The following is an 18,523-nucleotide window of genomic DNA, read 5'->3' as shown; positions in this document are numbered from 1 at the left end:
GATTTGCGTTTCTCTAATAATTAATGATATTGAGCATCTTTTCATGTGCCTGTTGGCCGTCTGTATGTCTTCTTTGGAGAAATGTCTAGATCTTATGCCCATTTTTTTATTGGGTTGTTTGTTTTCTTTTTGTATTAAGCTGTATGAGCTGTTTGTTCTTTATATCTTTAATAGCATCTTTGTGTGATTATTTCATTTGGTACAGTAATGCTATGAGCTAGAAAAGGTTGATGTTATTCTCACCATTTTACAGATGAGAAAAATGAGATGGAATGTTTAAGTAACTTGCTTATGGTTATACAGCAAGTCCATGCTGGAACTTTACAAAACTTTATTTCCACTTGGTACGCTGGATGGCTTCTGCACTTTTCTTTGATAATGTAATGTGTTAGGTCACTTATCCATGTATAAAACCCATTGAAGACATGTCTCTGAGTGAAAATTTATGCAATTCTTATTGCATTGATGACCATGTTTCGAAAAAAGTATTATTCATTAATAAGAAGAGCAGCTTTGTGGACTGCCTCACAAGTACAGGATAAAACTTGTACATTATTTTTTATAAGCTGTCTTTAAATAATTTCAAAGTCTGCGAACTTGAATAACATGTTCATTGATTTTCTGATGCATGTTTATACAAACAAGATAAACTTACATGAATTATAGTTTAAAAAAATTTGCCTATTTTGTTTCCTAATTTATTCTATCCATTCTAATTCACTAAGAAAAATCTAAGTTATTTCTGTCTACATCTGAAAAATTAACTAAAGAACTAGGATTGTAGTTTAGGAAATACAAGGCAAGATTGCTCTTTCCCCACTTTTCTTCCCCCAAAACACACATATATATATACACAAATACTCATATACCCAGTTTCAACTATCCAGGGATTTTATGTGTAGTTATTGCTTCAATTTTTCTATATGTGGGTATATAATTTTTATTTAGGGAAATGCAGTTATAATTATCTTTGCATACTGTTAAACTTTGAATCATGCCGTACTATAGTTTTCCAGTTTCTCAAAATGGAATTGTTCCTTCCTTTATTTTATGCTATGTTTTTATACTATTTATGTTTTTCTTTTTTTTTTTTTTCTGATGGTTTAATGAGTCAGGCACTAACAATGTTTTTCGCTCCCTATCTTTGCCAGTAGCTCCAGGAAGTACTTTTCTTTCAATCTAGCTGTTGTCTCGCCCTGAGCTTTCAGATGAAATGAACACAGAAAAGTACCTCCCTACGTTACAGATTCTTTTCCTATAAATCACTGTATGTGGGGACAAGACAGGAAGGTCAATGGAATGAGAGAAGTCAATTTTGTACACTCTTCAAAATAATATATGAGTTATTTAGATACAACAAAAGCTTAAGTCACTATTCAGAAATCTAGTTCATTTCATAATGGTTTCATTATACTGGAAAGCTTACTTTTTTATGGATTTAAAATGAGGTGAAGGGCAATTCAGCTCTTTTAAATTCAAGTTAAATGTACTTTGTTAAAGGTTAAGAAACATTTGCTAGAATTATGAGCAATTTCCAGCTAGTGTTCCATAAAAAGAAAGCTTGAAGTCAAGTTCATGTTACTCTCCCTAGTAGAATTCCATAGTGACTGGAATGGTTTATGAGTAACTATCATATGGATAGGGAAAGGGTTGGAAAAATAGGATTTGAATAGAAAGTAAGGATGGAAAACTCCATCTCTCCCTCCCCCTTCTCCTCCCCCTCCCTGCTTTCACATCTGCCCACCTCCAACACACACACACAAAACAAAACAAAACAAAACCCACTATACCAGAAGGGGAAAAGCTTATGTTGAAAGTCTCCTTTAGTGGTAAATGGAACAGTATAGTTGAGTAAATTGTGTGTGGCACTGAACTGGAATTTCTTCAGTGAAAGGGCTTATGTTCTTAAAGAGCTGAAAAAGGGCTTAAATTTTCTAGTAGCCTGGAATAAAACTGCACAGGAGGCGCATGTGAAATGCAGCATGTGTTAATAGTTTTGCAGCAGAGTCCCATTTGAAATGTAGCAACACAGCTGGAGCAGTGACTCATCACACTAACATCTACTGTTAACAGTCAGACTCTCTCTAGTAAAGCCTGCACTTTCTCACATTATAAGGAGCTTCTTAGGCTGTTGTGATAGTATGATACGTTCCCCAAACTTGGTCAGGCCCACTTGAACTTAACATTGTTGAATACCTGCCATATACTAGGCATTTTTCTGCATTTAGTTCTTACACCTGTTTGGTTTTATTTTCCCCATTTTATAGGTGATGAATTTGAGGTCACACATCTGGGCTAATATTCAACTGGTTCCACCAGTTGCTTTTAGCCTGTGCTTGTTTTGATTGTTTGATAAAAATGAAGATACAAAGAAATTTCAAGGTAGAAGGAAAGACATTTAAGATAGCTCATGTCAGGTGGCCTCAATTTTCTCAGAAAAGTAGGGAGAGAATTCAAAAAACAAGTGGTAAAAATTTGGAACACAGCTACTTGAGAAAATGTAATGGGGGGTTAATAGTGAAAATAAAGTGACATTCCAATTTTAATAACTAGAATCCAGCCCATGAATCCAGCTGCTGCCCTACTTTGCAGATGTTGCATGGCCTGATGGTTTCCTGAATACTGGCTACATCTTCCTGTCAGGATTCCAAGGGACTTCCCCAAGGATAACAACCAGCCTGAAGCTGAGTTCTTCTTAATGATCTACCATGATGGATCTATTTACTTTTGGTTCAGCCCTCCCTAGACTGGAATGGTCTTCAATTGTCAATTTGAATATTTACTATGACAAAGGCAAATTTTTTAAGGAATTGAGGTGTGTGTGTCTGTGTGTCTGTGTGTTCCATTTGTTCCAATTATGCTGAGTAAAATAACCAGATTCGAGTGACCAAAACAAAATATTAAAACTTTATTTTCTTATAATTATTTAACTTTATTCTTTCCTAAAAGTTTGACTATTGCCATTTTAAATCCACTTGTATACTGTCTGTTTTTCACAAGACAATTATCCTCTCAGTTTCTTCATCTATAAAATGTGTTGTTGTGAAGATTAAAGGAGTTCATATATATAAAGCACTTAGAACCATGCCTGGCAAGAGGTTAAGTGCTATGTAAGTATTAGCTCTTGATTATTATTATTATTACCATTATTATTATCATCACCCTCATTAGTGAACCTGTGTAAAATGAGCTATTAATTCAGTGCAAGGCCTTATTAGTAAATGTATAGAAAATAAAAACGATCCTATGTGGTTCTTGAAAGTCTTAAAATTATCAGGAGCTGATCACACATGGATAACATTGAGGTTTATCAGCTAACAAGGAAAAAAGTTCCCACTGAAGCTGTAAAAGCCCTATTTCCTTCTCTTTTCAGCTCCAGAAATCTATCTTGTGAACTGTTACAGCTTAATTCCCATTTTCATCATGCTTTTGTCTTATTCAAAGTCTCTCCACAACCTGTCTCACAAAGTTCAGACACGCATCTGATCAACAAACAAATATTTAGTGATTATTACATGCCAGGGACTAGAGGTATAAATACGACTAAGGCATGGCCTTGCAATTGTGGAGTTTACTTGCTAGTGGACAAACAGGCACATAAACAGATAATTACAGAACACAGCAGAAAATGCAATGATGGAAGTGCATACAAGGTGCTATGGGAACAGAGATGAAGGACACTAGAGTTCAACCCGGAAGTTTCAGATAGGGCTTCCTGGAGGAAAGGATGCCAAGGCTTAAAGAATTTCAAGCAGAAACTTAAGTGTCTTCTCTGGGATCCCAGGGCTTCCTTATTTGGTCCTTTTTAACCCTCCAGCCATTTCTCCATTCCTCCCAACATACCTTACCTCCCCACTCCTATTGGACCAGTCTCATAATTATGTCCTTGAAAAATCCAGTTTTGATCCTATCTCTAATTCCTCGTCTCATATGGCATTCTCTGTCAGATATTCTCTGCCTGGTAAAGTGTGTTCTCCTCTCCTCCATGAAAACAGGCCCTACTTTGATGCAGTCGTATACATTCCTATTACTTATGAAAGCATATCAAACAGTCATATTCAGATAGACTTTAATGTTATTTTTCCACACTTTGTAACTGTTTATTGTGTTTTTCTTATCACTCCAACAAAACTATAAGCACCTTAAGGAAAAAAATAGTTCATAAGTTTATTTTGTTTCACAACACCTGGCAAAGGGTCAGCCAGAGCAAAGTACAAGATGTCAAAAATACTTACTGAATTAAATTGTTTCACCAATGCCTTTTCTGGTTTATCTGATGTTCAACAAATTCATTTCATGAAAGTTTAGAAGTTCAAATAACCAGAGGAGAGAACATTCTTACTTCTGTCAGTTAATTTACTAACTGAAAGTCAGTAGAATTATATGAGAAATAAACTAGCTTGGTAGAATTTGTGAATGTAAAGAAAATGTGAACCATGGAATAAATTACACATTTGGTTTATAAAGCAGCCTGTGAATAAGGTTCTTGTATTTGGTAAGCAGTAAAAAAGCAGTATATTGTTGAGAGGGAGTGTATTTAGGGTAGAGTACAAGTTTGAATGGTCTTTTTTGTAAGGAAGTATTATATATACATATATATATCAGTCAAGTAAATGATGAGAATTATACATATATGTGAATGCTGCATGCGTGCACACACACACACACACACACACACACACACACACACAGAGTGTCAATAAGATAACAGAAATAGCAGTTGGGAAAACAACCTTTACATAGCGCTAATGATGGGCATTTTTAAACTCAGCACTTCCTTCTTATTTCTTTTTATTTCTTATCTGTTTCCCTCCCACTGTTATTTCTCACATTGTTCCTCTATGTAGTCTTTTCCACCTCACTCCCTCCTCTCTAACAAACAAACACTCCACACACTTTCTCATTCACACTCACACACACACACACGCACCTCAATTGTTTCCTACACTTTGTGTTCAAAGTACAAAACCAGCTATCTCCAGAGGGTGTCTGATAGTGCTGCCATTAATACACTAGACTACTGAGTGGTTTTCAAACTTTTGCTCACAAACCCATAAAAGAATTTTGAAAACAAAACAGAGAGACTCTGTGCCAGTTACCAATTTATTTATTGCCTCTCACCTCTAAATCCATCTTCCTTGCCTGCTCTGCTAAAATGGATCTGGGACCATTAAATACTTTTTTGTCAGCTAACATGATATTAAACCTTGTCAGTAGAGGGCACAGGAGAAGGATTGCAGGAGAAAGAGGTTCTTCCTTCCTGGTTTCAGTATGCTTTCTCAACAGGCTCCTGCAGAGCCCGTGGCTTTTCTAGCATCTGGCTCCCGCAGTGCATGCAGATTCTCTATTTGCAGGCCCTTGCAACGTGGGCGGCTTCCCCAGCACCCAACTCCTTAGCCTGCGCAGTCTCTCCAGCCCCCAGCCCTTTTCACTGCTTCTCAGGTGACAGGCTCCTGGCTTCTCTGGAGCGAGGTGCAGGCTTCAGGGCACAGGAGTGAGCAGCACCTGGTGGCCAGCAGCCTCCCCTAGCACTTCCCTCAGGTAGTTTTGTAGTGGAGCACTCCCAGGGAGACACCTCCCAGCAAAGAGCTTTCCCCAGCACCCCAGAGGGGAGGTTTCTAGCAAATTCCAGAAGGCAGATTTCCAGAAATTTACAACATCATGGCCCCAGTGACTCCTGTGCCATCAGCCCCAGAAAGGCTGGGCGGGGGGCGGGTTGCAGGGAAAGCTCTTCCTTGGGCTCTGTCTCAGCCCTAGGGTCCACGATAGCTTCCTATATTTGCTATCTTTGTATTCTTTAGAATTTCTATTTACTTCTTACTAGCCAATCCCTCATCACCATAATCCTCTGTCACACACAGTAATTCTCTACATTAAACTTTCCTGTTCAAATTACTGTGTGGCTTCTGTATCCATATTGGGTGCTGACTGATACACCCTTCCTCATACATTTTAAAGTGACAGCTAAAATTTCTTATCAAAAATTTAAATAATTGAAAAAAGATAAATTACCTGGTGTTCTGTATATAGACATGCTTAAAATATATTTCTGTCAAAATCTTAGAGTGACATATCTAGATCAGTTAATGAACGGGAGAAGTCCACCATATAACCTAATTTGCAAAGGCAGTCCTCACCGTCCTGTCTATCAAGTAAATCAGACTTATTTCCTGTACACACACACACAAAGACTTTCATTTAAAATTTTTGAATAAATATGTTGATACATGTTTTCATGACACACATCTCACTTAAGACTGGTAGAAAATGGATAGACGGACAACAGATGGAGAGACAGATAAGCAGACAGCTGGCAGGCAGACTGAGCCTTTCCAAGATGAAATACTGTTTCAATACTTTTTTACCAGTTCAATATTTCTCAGTTTTTTTTTTTTTTTTGTCCTTGCTTTCATGGGTCTCTCCTTCAGAAGTAATGCCTTCCTGAACTGTCCTTTTGCTTGATGCCTTCAAGATTTTATCCTGTGACAACAAGTCATAGTAATATTTGGGATGGGTGGAAGGTATGATATCTTTTGTGAAGTGGGAGAAGGGCGACTATGACAGAGGAGATTGGAAGGAAGAGGTGGCCGACTACAGACTCTCTCAGACACAGACAGCAGTTTCAGGAAAGTATATTGTATAGCGGTTGAGGACCAGAAAATTGCTTCCCTCAAAACTGTCCATGCCCTGTGGCCCCATGCCCTGTGGCCACCCAGGGTACAAGTTCTCCAGTACGAAGAAAGTGGCACCAGGACAAAGAATACTGTATTCTACAATTAAGGCCAAAGCAGGGATACTGTTCCCCCTAGAAATGACAAGAAACCAAGTATGGAGAAGCACACTTTTTTTTTTTTAAATATAGAATAAAAAATATTAAACTATATTCCTTAATAACTTAGAAAACAAAAGCTTTCCTTACAAGAATGCTAAAGTTTCCTTTAGAGTCAATATCACATCAAATATGAAATCCTGAACCCCAGCAGCACCTATGTTTGGATAAGGGTCTTGCTTTTACTATTTGTGACTCAAGATGTCACATGGATTAAATCCTTCATTTACAGTAGTTCTGTTTCTTATTTAAAACAGTAAGTTTTCCTTAGATCCACTACTTTACTGAATCACATAATAGGGAAAGAAATGAAGAATCTTAAACAAAAAGCAAAGGAGATGTGGCCAATTTTTACCATTTGGGATATTAACAAGTTTAACATGGCTCAGCAACTATCTTAAGTGTTATATCAACTATTATGACACAAACTAAAGGTGTTGAAATATAAAGACGTGTGTTTTCTGAGAGGAAATGGGTGACAATTTGAAGGGCTGGTTTTTTTAACAGAAAGAATAAATACGTAAGAATTCAGAACAGATTCTCAACCAACACTAATGTGCAATAAGGTTTATGCAAGTTAAGAAAGGTTTTAAACTTAAAAAATTTTTTTTTCAAGGAAACTACTGTTTCCTGTTATTTCTGGGAAATCTGTAAATGCTAGTGTTTTCAAAAGGAAACATTTGTGGAGAGATGTTAAGTATGTTTTACTTGCTACACATATCAGATTCTTGTTTGTTCATTTCCCCTAAGAAGTCTGTAATTCTGTTTTAAATAAATGACATTTACTCTCAATTAAGGTTTCTTTCTTTTTATTCCCCCAAATCAGCATCCCTATGGGAAGTACAGGGCTTCTAGGATTTTCTCCACCTACATAAATAAATTTTTAGTAAAGAGCTTTCTTTCTTGATTAAGATCCATAAGCTCCAGAATACACTGTCTGAATTAACTATTCTGTTGAAAAAGTCTATGTACTGGCCTGTTTTATAGTAAACTATTGGGATCTTTAAAACAAAGATTCTGGATTAATGCAAAACTCAGAGTATGTAATTTACTTATATATGCACAAATATCTATTATATTTCCCACTTTATTTTCAATACAGCTATTGCCCTTCATTGCTCAAGTATGAATAATCAACTTGGTGGATACTATTCAATCTGAAAGACGCACACAGAGAACTTCCATCATGGTCAAATAAATAAATTTAGGGCCATCACTCGATGACAGAAAAATCAATAAATACATAGACATTTCTACGTTCACCAAAATCTCTTTTATAGCTCTGCTAAGCACCATGGTTACTAAGATGAACAAGTTAACGTTAGGTATTTTAAAGATCCAAACAATGAGAAATCAGCCAGTCTATCAAACTGGTAGTTTATCGTCAAAGTCAATAATTACTTTTGTTTTGGTGGGGGGGGGGGAAATAGAAAAATTAGAAAAAAGAAAATTTAGTAATGGAAAGATTCTAATGTGAACAGACAATACCAAGTTTGTTGCCATCTGTGATTTGTCCATATCCATAGGTTTTTAACATACTTACTTGAACAATGGAGTTCCACAAACAACACATTTATATATTCCAGGATCTTTGTGATGTGTATATTCTCCTTCGAAGGCACTGATACACAATAAACAGAGCATAAAAAAATTTAATTAAACAAGTTAGCATTATTTCTTATAGAACTTATTTGCTTAAAATACATTTTTCTAAGAAAACTTTCAAGGGCTTTTTGTCCTAAAATGAGAACAGACCAAACATATGGAAATCTGAACATTACTAATACATTTCAAATCTGTATAATAAAATGTGCATATAACAACTCCAAACTAGTGTGGGTTAAATTTTTTTAAAAATCAGGCCATCTAGTTATGTAATGCTTAGAAAACTTTTTTTCCTATTAAAAAAAAAAAGAAGCCTGTAGTACAGATTCACAGAAAAAAAAATTATTACATAAGATTTCTGCTACTCTACAGTGTCCAAGAGTATATACCAGAAAATGCAGAAGGGTCCAACACTTCCAGTGGAAGGAGTCTTATTTTTTGGTTTGAAAAGGAATATTGCAGCTTTAAGGGAATATTTTTCTAAGTTAACAATCTTAAAGGCTAGGAGGTCATTCAGCTAATACAAATCAGCTGTGCTAGCCCAACAAAAAGTCTGTGCTCTGCAGCTTGTTTTTATTATCCTTTCACCCTCTTTATGAGGTCCAATTTTTTTATAAACAGAATTTTTAAGAATGACCTAATCTCTAGTTGTTTGTGTGCATTAAATCATTTTGCTAGTCATGTACACAACAGGACGGGTAGATGACTTGGACCAAGACCGAAGTCCATCGCTAACTCATTGTGCAGTAAAGGTGTACGTTGTCAGAGATTCAGCATTTGGTGAATTCAGTAAACAGTATATACTGTGACAGGAAGACAGTGTTGCCTATTAACAAAGACCCCACGTGTGGTAAAGAGCTCTTTCAGTTCATGAATGAAAACAAGAAGTTACATCATTAATAAATTTGGATCAGAGGTAAGTTACAGCCTTATGCCAAGCTCCATGGTATAAATTAGACAACAAAATGGTTGGACTTTGGCAAGTTACCTTTGAGCTGGAATCAGCTGAGAGAGACTTTATTCACTACAAACAGTCTTGGAAGTGAACAAACTCTTTTTTCGGGACTTAGGGCAAACTTCCAAGGACCCAAGCCATGTGAGGGCAGTTATTGAAAATTTTTGACATTCCAACCACAAATGAGCCAATAAATACTTTCTCCACATGTGCTTCAAAAAGAAATTGGAGTGGGGTAGAAAGGAACTAAATTATGCTACCTTCTTTTTGCAGCCAAAACGTCTATACTTACAATGGCCACCTTCAAATTTTCAGTATCCTGGCAAAGTGCCATGTCCCTCATGGTTTTGCTTACTCTGATGTCTTCCCAAAAAATGTACCTAAATCGCTATTACTTCCACACATTTTGTAGTAAACTAGAAACAGGCCCTTAACAAAAGCCTTGTGACTTTACAAAAGATAGAGTGTTCATTAAATGGGGGAAAGAATAAATAAAACTTAGTCTTAATCTAAGCAATACCATTTTCAACCTTTTCAAGGATACTAATTTGTAGACTTTAGCAAATAAGTATAGAATCCTTTAAATTAAGTGGCAAGGAAGAGGATTCAAAGGTGGGGCGGGGGGATAAGGAGGATGAAGAAAACTAGCTCTTGCTTAATGGCGTTTTCGTAAGCTCGCCTTACCTTTCGGTCCCTTTCTCCTGAGTGACATGGTACTGCTGGGGTGTCAGCCGCTTCCTCAGTTCCTGCTGGGAAAAGACCACCTTACAGCTCTTTTTATCCCTACATGACCCTGGAAAGAGAGAGGATGTGGGAGAAGGAGGACTTTTAGCTTGAATCCTAAATAACTGCTTTGGCTGGCCATCACAGCACAGCTTCTGCAGTCACTTGTCAATGACCAGGTCAGTCCCTAACACACTAGACAAACTTACCTGAACTGCAGCTGGCTATTTCTCTCAGTTTAAAAAGAATGGTACTCAAGATTCAGGTGATTCCACTGGAGCACTGACAATGTGCTATAGCCAAAGCTGCTGGCAGGCAACAGTAAAAACCCATTGAACATTCACGAGGTGGGAATACATCCTTTACGTCTCCCAGTACCTTGAATTTCTTTTTTTTCAAATGAATTCAAAAAGCATAACTCTATTTATAAGCATTTATGCTGTATATATAAGAGGATGGGCATATTATATTAAACAATAACTCTCCATTCGTTTTAGTAGAATAGCCCGAAACCTTCCTCATTCAATTTCCAACCTGGGTGATTTAAATACTATCCTATTTGTTTACTGAACCCTAAAGATGTATCTTTCCACAGCTAGGAATTCTCTGTGATTCTGTCAGAGGCTTCACTAGGTTCTGAAGAGTCCTTAAAAACAAATATCTCTTGCAAGACTGTATCTTACCGCGCTTAAACGGGCAGCAAGAAACATTTAATAGACTGCAGGAGAAGGCATTTACACTAATGCAGATTCAAGAAGTTCCAAACAAAGAGTGAGAAAAATAGGGAGGGAGGAAAGACAAAGAAAAGCAAAAGTGAATGTGATTTTATTTAGAGACCTACATTTTTCTTTTTATAAAGTATACTTAGAAAGACTTCACTGGCTAAATATATTTGAATGGTAAAATAATTTTAATTAGATTCTAATAACAATGTTAGCTTTTACTTCAACTTATACAGACCGCAATAAAATGTCCAGACAATACCCGCTTATATGGGGTATTTTGTCTTACCTGAACAAATGACTGAAAAGAAATACAGTCGGCCCTCTGTATCCACAGATTCCACATCTATGGATTCAACCAAACACGATGGAAAATATTCCCCCCCCAAATTCCAGAAAGTTCCAAAAAGCAAACCTTGAATTTGCCATGCTAAGGCAACTATTTACATAGCATTTACATTGTGTTAGGTATTATAAGTAATCTAGAGATGATTTAAAGTATAAGGGAGGATGTGCATAGGTTATATGTAAATACTACGCCATTTTATATAAGGGCCCTGAGCATCCTCAGATTTTGGTATCTGCAGGGGGTCAGGAACCAATCCCCCATGAGTACCACGGGATGATCAATAACTCCAGACACAGCAACCCTTACTCACTGCAGTAAAATTGCTTTTCTTTGCTTTTCCATCACAGTGCGAAAGAGGCACGCAGATGTCACCACATGCAAAAATTTCCTACCATGTTACGAAATTACTGAAAGAAAGCTTGCTTAGTTCCCCAAATATTAAACTCAATTTGTTTTGAAACATAAAAGAAATATGATTTAGGAATAGAAATGCTTTCTACTTCTTTTACTTTTAAGGCACCTAATGTCATAGTATACGAGATCACTGAAATTAAAACAGGAGAAACTTAACTAACCACTGACTCTGATTGTGGGATTGAAGAAGGATATCAGCTTCCAGAATCAGGGCCACCAAGATAGAGTGGTTGATTCTCTATGAGAAAATATGGAGGCAGCAAAAGAGCAAACCAGAGCCGAACAGCAAAACACACCTTTGAGTAGGCCTGTGGGTTGTCAAATAGCGCCTCTTCTGACCTTCCACAAAGGATGTTGGCCCTGCTCTGGCCTGAAAAGATCCACAGGAACAGCTGGCAAATCACACTAATGGCATGTTGGTCTCTCATCTCACTGAACCCCATATTACACTAGGCTTTATGCAAATACCTACTACTTACACTTTTAATATTTTCTAAGAGATAGAAATGATTCCCTGAGAAATGTTTGTCCTGTCAGAACAAGCCTCTCCACAACTTGAATGCAGAACTGGCTGTGATAGGTGAGTCTCTGCTCAATTTGCTATAGACGTCTTAAAAAGTAACTTTTTGTTTTTATTGCTTTGTATGTTGAAAGGGTTGTATCTTTGTGGATTTTATCCCCCAAAATTCATTAATTGTAAATCTAACATGACAAAATAACTTGGTTAAAATTATTCTTTCCAATGGCATAGATAATTAAAATCTATACAATTAGAATTAAACAATTCTGTCTAAAATATTTTTGTTAATATACGTTCATTCATACAAAAAGGCCAATTGTGTTCCCAAAGTTGAGAGAACTAAGCTACCCATCTGTATGTCATTTAGTACAAGAGAAGCAACTGCAGGTTTAAATTACATGGTATTGGATTGCAATTTCCTAACATTGGATGCTTTTCTGCTTTTTTACCTTGAGTCATTTACTAAGGAGTGTTCATAAAAAGTAGCTTAAAGCACAGATGCTTGCAAATCGTTTAGGCAAAGATGTTTCTCTCTTTTTCATTCTCCCTCTCTCCAAAATCTCTCTTTTCTGAAGAAAAAGAATAAAACTGTTGGTCAGTATTGACGAACCATGTCAAGGATTTGTACAAGGAAAAAAGGTAAAATTGAAAACATCTGATTGAAGTAAATAAGACAAACATAAAAGCTTCACTGGTGAATGAAGGGTATTGAAAAAACTTTATTTCATAGATTAGAAATTACTTTTGATCTAAACATTCTTAAAAACAGATTGTTTTCTACTATGAACCATCTCATTAGCTGTGCTACAGAGACCTCGTTTTAATGGCAAGCTTTGAAAGAGTGCTGCTGTACTCTTTTGTTAGTCTCCGTCTTATTTGTAAGGGGGATAAAGATTTCATTCCAGCTTTCTTTGTTTGTCTTTCAAGAACCACTAAAGCAGTATTCACACAAATTTTGTAGGAATGTGCCCTATGTCATAGCCTACAAATTATTTGGTTTTGGTGCACTTAAAGGTCATCTTCCAAATTAGCAAAATTTTCCTACATCCTGGCTTTTCAACCTTAAATATAAATATTGTTTCCTAACTGTAAGTGAGGTTTGTTCTTTAAGAAATGCTAGTGTTTATTTAAAGTTGTCAAACTTTGTACATTTTTATTCTTTGGTCATACTATGTTCTCAAAATAATTAGGCTTTTAAAGTGTACCTAATAGCAAAAGGAAGTATATGTGGACTAGAAACAACCATCGTGATTTAATACTAAACAATGAAAAGTTAGTCAGATTTTAATAAATTTCTTGCCACATAGTTTAATAATAATACACTTCCTGGACAATTGAAAGCTGTACTATTACATTAGCTCTCCTAGCATCATAACCCAAAGCTGGCATATATAAACACAGAAAGGCTTCACTTTTGTCTCTAATTTCCCTTTTCCCTATCAGACTCACTTTTCTAAAGTCATGTGGTGCCACTGTTAATTTCAAAGAAATCATTTCATTTTGAAATTCTAGAATAATTCATTGGATGGTTTCCCTTTACTATCTTCACTTAGGTACTGTAATTTTCTTATTACACAGGGTAATTTAACATTAGCATTATATGACATCTGTTCAATGACCCCTAAATTGGCTTAGAAGTATGTTAGGGAAAGATTTTTTCCTTTATCTAAATGGTTAATAGAGTACTTCGAAGCCACAAGTGAGCATATGTGTATACACACGCAACACAAAGCATATCTGAGAGGGTAATATTGCCACTTTGGTATCTAATCATAACACCATTCCATACAGAGTAACTTTGGTATATATCAGACCCACCTTGAACCCTATCCAAGGGCATTTATTTGCTAAAATATGCCCAAAGTCTCTTTTTATATCAAAGCTTGTTCCATATTGTTGCCTCAAAGCCAGTATTGTCTTGAATTAGAGTTCACTTTCTGCCTTGCCTCCTTCCTAGTCACGTGACCTTAGACAAATGGGTCTCTCTATGTGCTACCACCCTCAGAGGTCTGCTATAAGGATCATAGCAATTAGCACTTAACAAACACTGTCTAAACAAATGCAGTATTATATTATCATTTTGATTACACTGAATTCTGAAGTTAAAACTGTATTTTAAAAGGTAACCAGATCAGGTATTTCAGTGTGCTGCAGTATTTTATTGGTAATTATTTTTCCATAATAATTCCCTTAGAACAGTATTTTCCTCACAAGTTATCTTTAAAAATGATTAAAATGAGAATTGAAAGAAGAGAAGAAAATTAAAACTTGAGTGCCTACTACGTGCCAGGCACATTTCTAGGCACTTTCACGTAACTACATTTAATCCTCTCAATAATTCTAGGAGGTAAATGTCACACCCATTTTACAGATACAGAAACTGAGGCTCAGAGAGGTTATAACATAACTTACTAAGGACAAACAGCAAATAGATATACTGACTCAAATCCCAGGCTATCTGACTGCAATGCCCATGGAAAAATTATGCTACAAATTTCTTCTTTCTTCTTAAATTATGCAATAACTTTCAGCTTGAAAACTATCACTAACAACTTAAGATAATAAGAGAGAAAAGTAATAATCACTACAGTACATCCAGAAAAGTAAAAACATTTGTCTATTAGCCAATGTCTGTATTCTCTGTGTTCATTCCTTCAGCATAGGGTCAGTGACAAGGTTCAAACGGGATTCTCACAAAGTCTATAAAACGTTGAAAGGCTTTTTAAAGTCCTGTTTAGAAGTAAATCAAATCTGTTAACTAAATCTTAGAGCACTTTTAAGTCATAAATCTTATATTTCAGTGCGAAAAAGCAAAACAAAACAAAATCCAAAGATCCCATAACTTTAATTTTGGTCCTAGGATCAGACAAAATGAAACTATTAAATATCTTCCCAAAATAATAAGTGAATAAGAGATAAGACTATCTTGTTTTGCTTTGAATTAACTAGGTTAAAACAGTAAAGTTCATGTTGAAATATCTTGCTACTATATTTAAAAATGGTGTATTTTAATTTTCACTATAAATTATAATTTTCAGTTGGTTATTAGTCTGTCATACTGGGAAATTAAAGAAACTTTTATCCCAGATGTAGCAGTGTTAGGAATTTCTAAATAAGTGGGCATTTATAAAAACCAAATCTAGTCCATTTTTATAATAGAATATAAAATTATATGCCATGAACCATTTTTCTCTTGTGTTTTGTTTGTTTTGCACTCTAGTAATTTAATAAAGGCTTTAAGAAGAAAATGCAAAGCACAAGAAAGAAAAGCTCCATGCTTGTAGAAGCATGCTCAATTTTTCTGATTTTTTCTCTCAACATAGACCTATACAGGAAAAACATTCCTGAGATTAACATACAATCTAAGATGCCATGCCACTCTGGCTTCAGTCCTCTGGTTTCCATGCAACTAGGGCTGTAGGACTTTCTTTGAGGACCACTGATCTGACATTTTTCTTACTGGTTTTTTAAGTCATCAAAAATGTTGAGTGTTTACAGAGTGCCAGGCACTGTACTAAAAAATACTCATTCATTCATTCAATATTACTTACTGAGCACCTACTATACGCTGGCATTATTCTAAGTACTTAAGATATATCTGTGAACGAAATAAAGATCCTACATTCATGGAGCTCCCATTCCAGCAGGGGTAGGGGAAGACAGATAAAACACAGTGAAAATAAGTAAGAAAACTATATAGCCTCTTAGAAGGTGTTAAGTATACAGGATGGAGAAAAAGCAAAACTGAGCAGGGCAAAGAAGACTGGGATTGCTAGAAGTAAGGGCTGTAACCTTAAATAGAGTGGTCAAGGTAAGACTCAGGGAGGTGACTTTTGAGCACCGCCCTGCCTTAAGGAGAGGAAGTTGACTATGCTGCTATCGGAAAGGAGAGCTTTCTGAACACCCAGTGGAAATGGCCAATGCAAGAGATGAATACACGGAAAAGTTCATACTCCAGTGGTAGAGATGGAGACAAGTAATTGCAACGCAAATACTAAAACCTGAATATGAATGGAGTAGGTAAACAACAAAAAAAGAATATGCTTTTACATCTGGAAATTTACAATTGCATATCTTGGTACAGACATTGTCTGGCATTACCTTCCTTCCTTCCAAGTGAAATCCTTTAAGCCAAGTGGTGTACTCAAAATAGCTCTCAGAGAGTGCTTGGCTGGACGTTGAACACAGAATTAGACATGCGGTCTCTGCTAATTTGCTCTATGTATTTAATGTCATCCCTTTCAGACTATAGATCATCATTCCCAACCTGGAGCCATGTGTAAGAGACTCAACAGACATTCTTTGGTGATGAATTTTTGATAGGCGTAGAGAGCAAAATCCTTTGGCCAAACAATGTTTTTACCCTTCGGAGATAGTTCAGTAACTCTCCGCTTCAGGTGGTAGCAGGGAACATCCATAACTAAAGAAAGTATAAAATTAGTACCTCAACTTAGTTTCCATTTTTTAAAAACATTCTTGGTTTTTACATTTAGGTTCGGTTTAATTTCATCTGTCCTCTAAGTCCTAAATATAACACAAAAGGAAAACAAAAAACAAAAACTCTAGATCTTAGGAATCAGAAAGCAGACAATTGTTTCTTTTTAAGGTAAGGATTTGTTTTCCTTTCTATATGTGAGAAAAATCGTATCTTTATTTCTCATAGTAATAATCACATTTAATGCCTTCTTGCTGTTTTTCTATTACTTCATATAAGACAGTTCTACAGAGCAGTTTCAGTTATATTATATTGATGCATGCACAGAGTTCTAATTAACATTAATGGACGTATAAGCATGCCACGGCAACACACCATTTTAAACTTCTTGAATTAAACAAGACCATATGGTTTAGTGGTGCATAGTTGAATGATAAAATTGGCCTTCTGGTTTCCATACTGAAGGTTTGAATAGATAAACTAAGAAAATATTTTCAAGGAAATTTTCCTTCCAAGTCTACATATCCTGATAAATTCACCCCTACTCTGATCTTCCATCTGAATATCCTTAGTACTAGTGTATTTACCCTGCAGGGTACTATTTACATGAGCTAATATAATATATTGCAATTATTCTCAAATGTCGTCAGTTGTTTCTGCTTTATTTTCCCAGATTATAAATTCTTTGAAGACATAAACTGTTGAGCCTAATATTAATTCATACCTTCTACAACTATTTATTAAACATCTACAGTGAATTAAGAACTGTGATGTGTACTGGAAAGTTAAAAATGAATAAGTCAAGGTTTCTGCCTTAGGGGAGCACATACTGTAGCAGAAAAGATAAGAAAAACAATCAATACAATGTGCAGTCTTATAGTAAAAATATATGCAAAGTTTTGTGTAAAGAGAGTTAACAAAGAAGACATTAACACTCTTAAACTTTGCCCACCTACATTGACTAGGTCCAATTATAATTGGGATATGGAAAACTCACATTATTTGCAGAAACAGCATCTACAGGGTCACAGGGCCAGAGAAGATCCAAATAGGGGAGAGAACTCCATCCAGATAAGCTGATAGATGTAGTGTGGTCAAATATGAACAATGTCAAGGTGGTAATCAAAGAGTCTTTCGTGTAAGTGGGATTAGCTAATTTAACAAAGCAAAATAGCCAAGGTAAAATGTAGATTCTGATTTGGAAGAGGGAAAATTGGGCAGCTGAGAAATAAGGCAGTTTTAAAATTAAAGGGGAAATATGCCAATGTTTTCTCACTGTAAGTCAATGGGAGTAAATGTATTTGCCACAGTATCTAAAGTCTATTAGTATGATTTTAAATTCTAGCCTTTGATATTAAGTAATCTGTAAGGCTGCATGATTTTCTTGAGAGGTGACAACAGAGAGCTTTACCACTACATTCATCCGATGATACACTCATCTGAATGAACTCTGTAAGACAGAAACCACATTTTACATTTCTTTTACTTGTGGGTTACAAATTTTTTAATTGTTGAATACAGGCGTGATAGTCATTTTATCAGCATTCTCTAAGGGTAGCAAATAAAACTAAAGAGTACTCATCAGTACTTCAAAATGTAATGCAAATACAAGAGCAACGACTTTTGTATTAATGTGGACCATAAAGACTAGAGTTTAGGGAAATATTTAAAACATGTCTTGATCCAAAAAAGCATTTTCTTACTTGCAAAGCATATGAGTAAAAAGAGAAGTTTTAAAGGCACTGCCATCATCAAGTGACAACAGTGGAAGAGAAAGTTACTTAACTTCAAGTCTATCTGATTGCATGTGAAATGTCTGACGAAGTTAGAGTTCCCTGTTTTTAATTTTTTTTCCAGTATGGGTCTTCACTAGAACATCATAGCCAGTACAGAAAAAAAAATTTAAAAACAGACAGGCTCATTTCCATTCTACATTTCACATGCAATCAAAAAGACTTGCAAAAAATAGTT

General features: G+C 35.8%; 1 protein-coding gene across 1 annotated transcript in view; it reads right to left on the bottom strand.

The window, feature by feature from the left end:
- MSRB3 (methionine sulfoxide reductase B3) overlaps window positions 1-18,523 on the bottom strand; it is a 164,773-nt gene that overhangs the window by 104,830 nt on the left and 41,420 nt on the right. The window contains exons 2-3 of the mRNA XM_067697240.1: window positions 10,074-10,182; window positions 8,373-8,450 (exon numbers count right to left, since the gene is read on the bottom strand). Of these exons, the coding sequence (XP_067553341.1) occupies window positions 8,373-8,450; window positions 10,074-10,182 (187 nt within the window). The remainder of the gene's footprint in view (window positions 1-8,372; window positions 8,451-10,073; window positions 10,183-18,523) is intronic.

Source organism: Pseudorca crassidens, chromosome 11 (genome assembly GCF_039906515.1).
Source record: "Pseudorca crassidens isolate mPseCra1 chromosome 11, mPseCra1.hap1, whole genome shotgun sequence".
Lineage (NCBI taxonomy): Eukaryota > Metazoa > Chordata > Mammalia > Artiodactyla > Delphinidae > Pseudorca > Pseudorca crassidens.
This window is presented reverse-complemented; position numbering and strand designations above follow the sequence as displayed.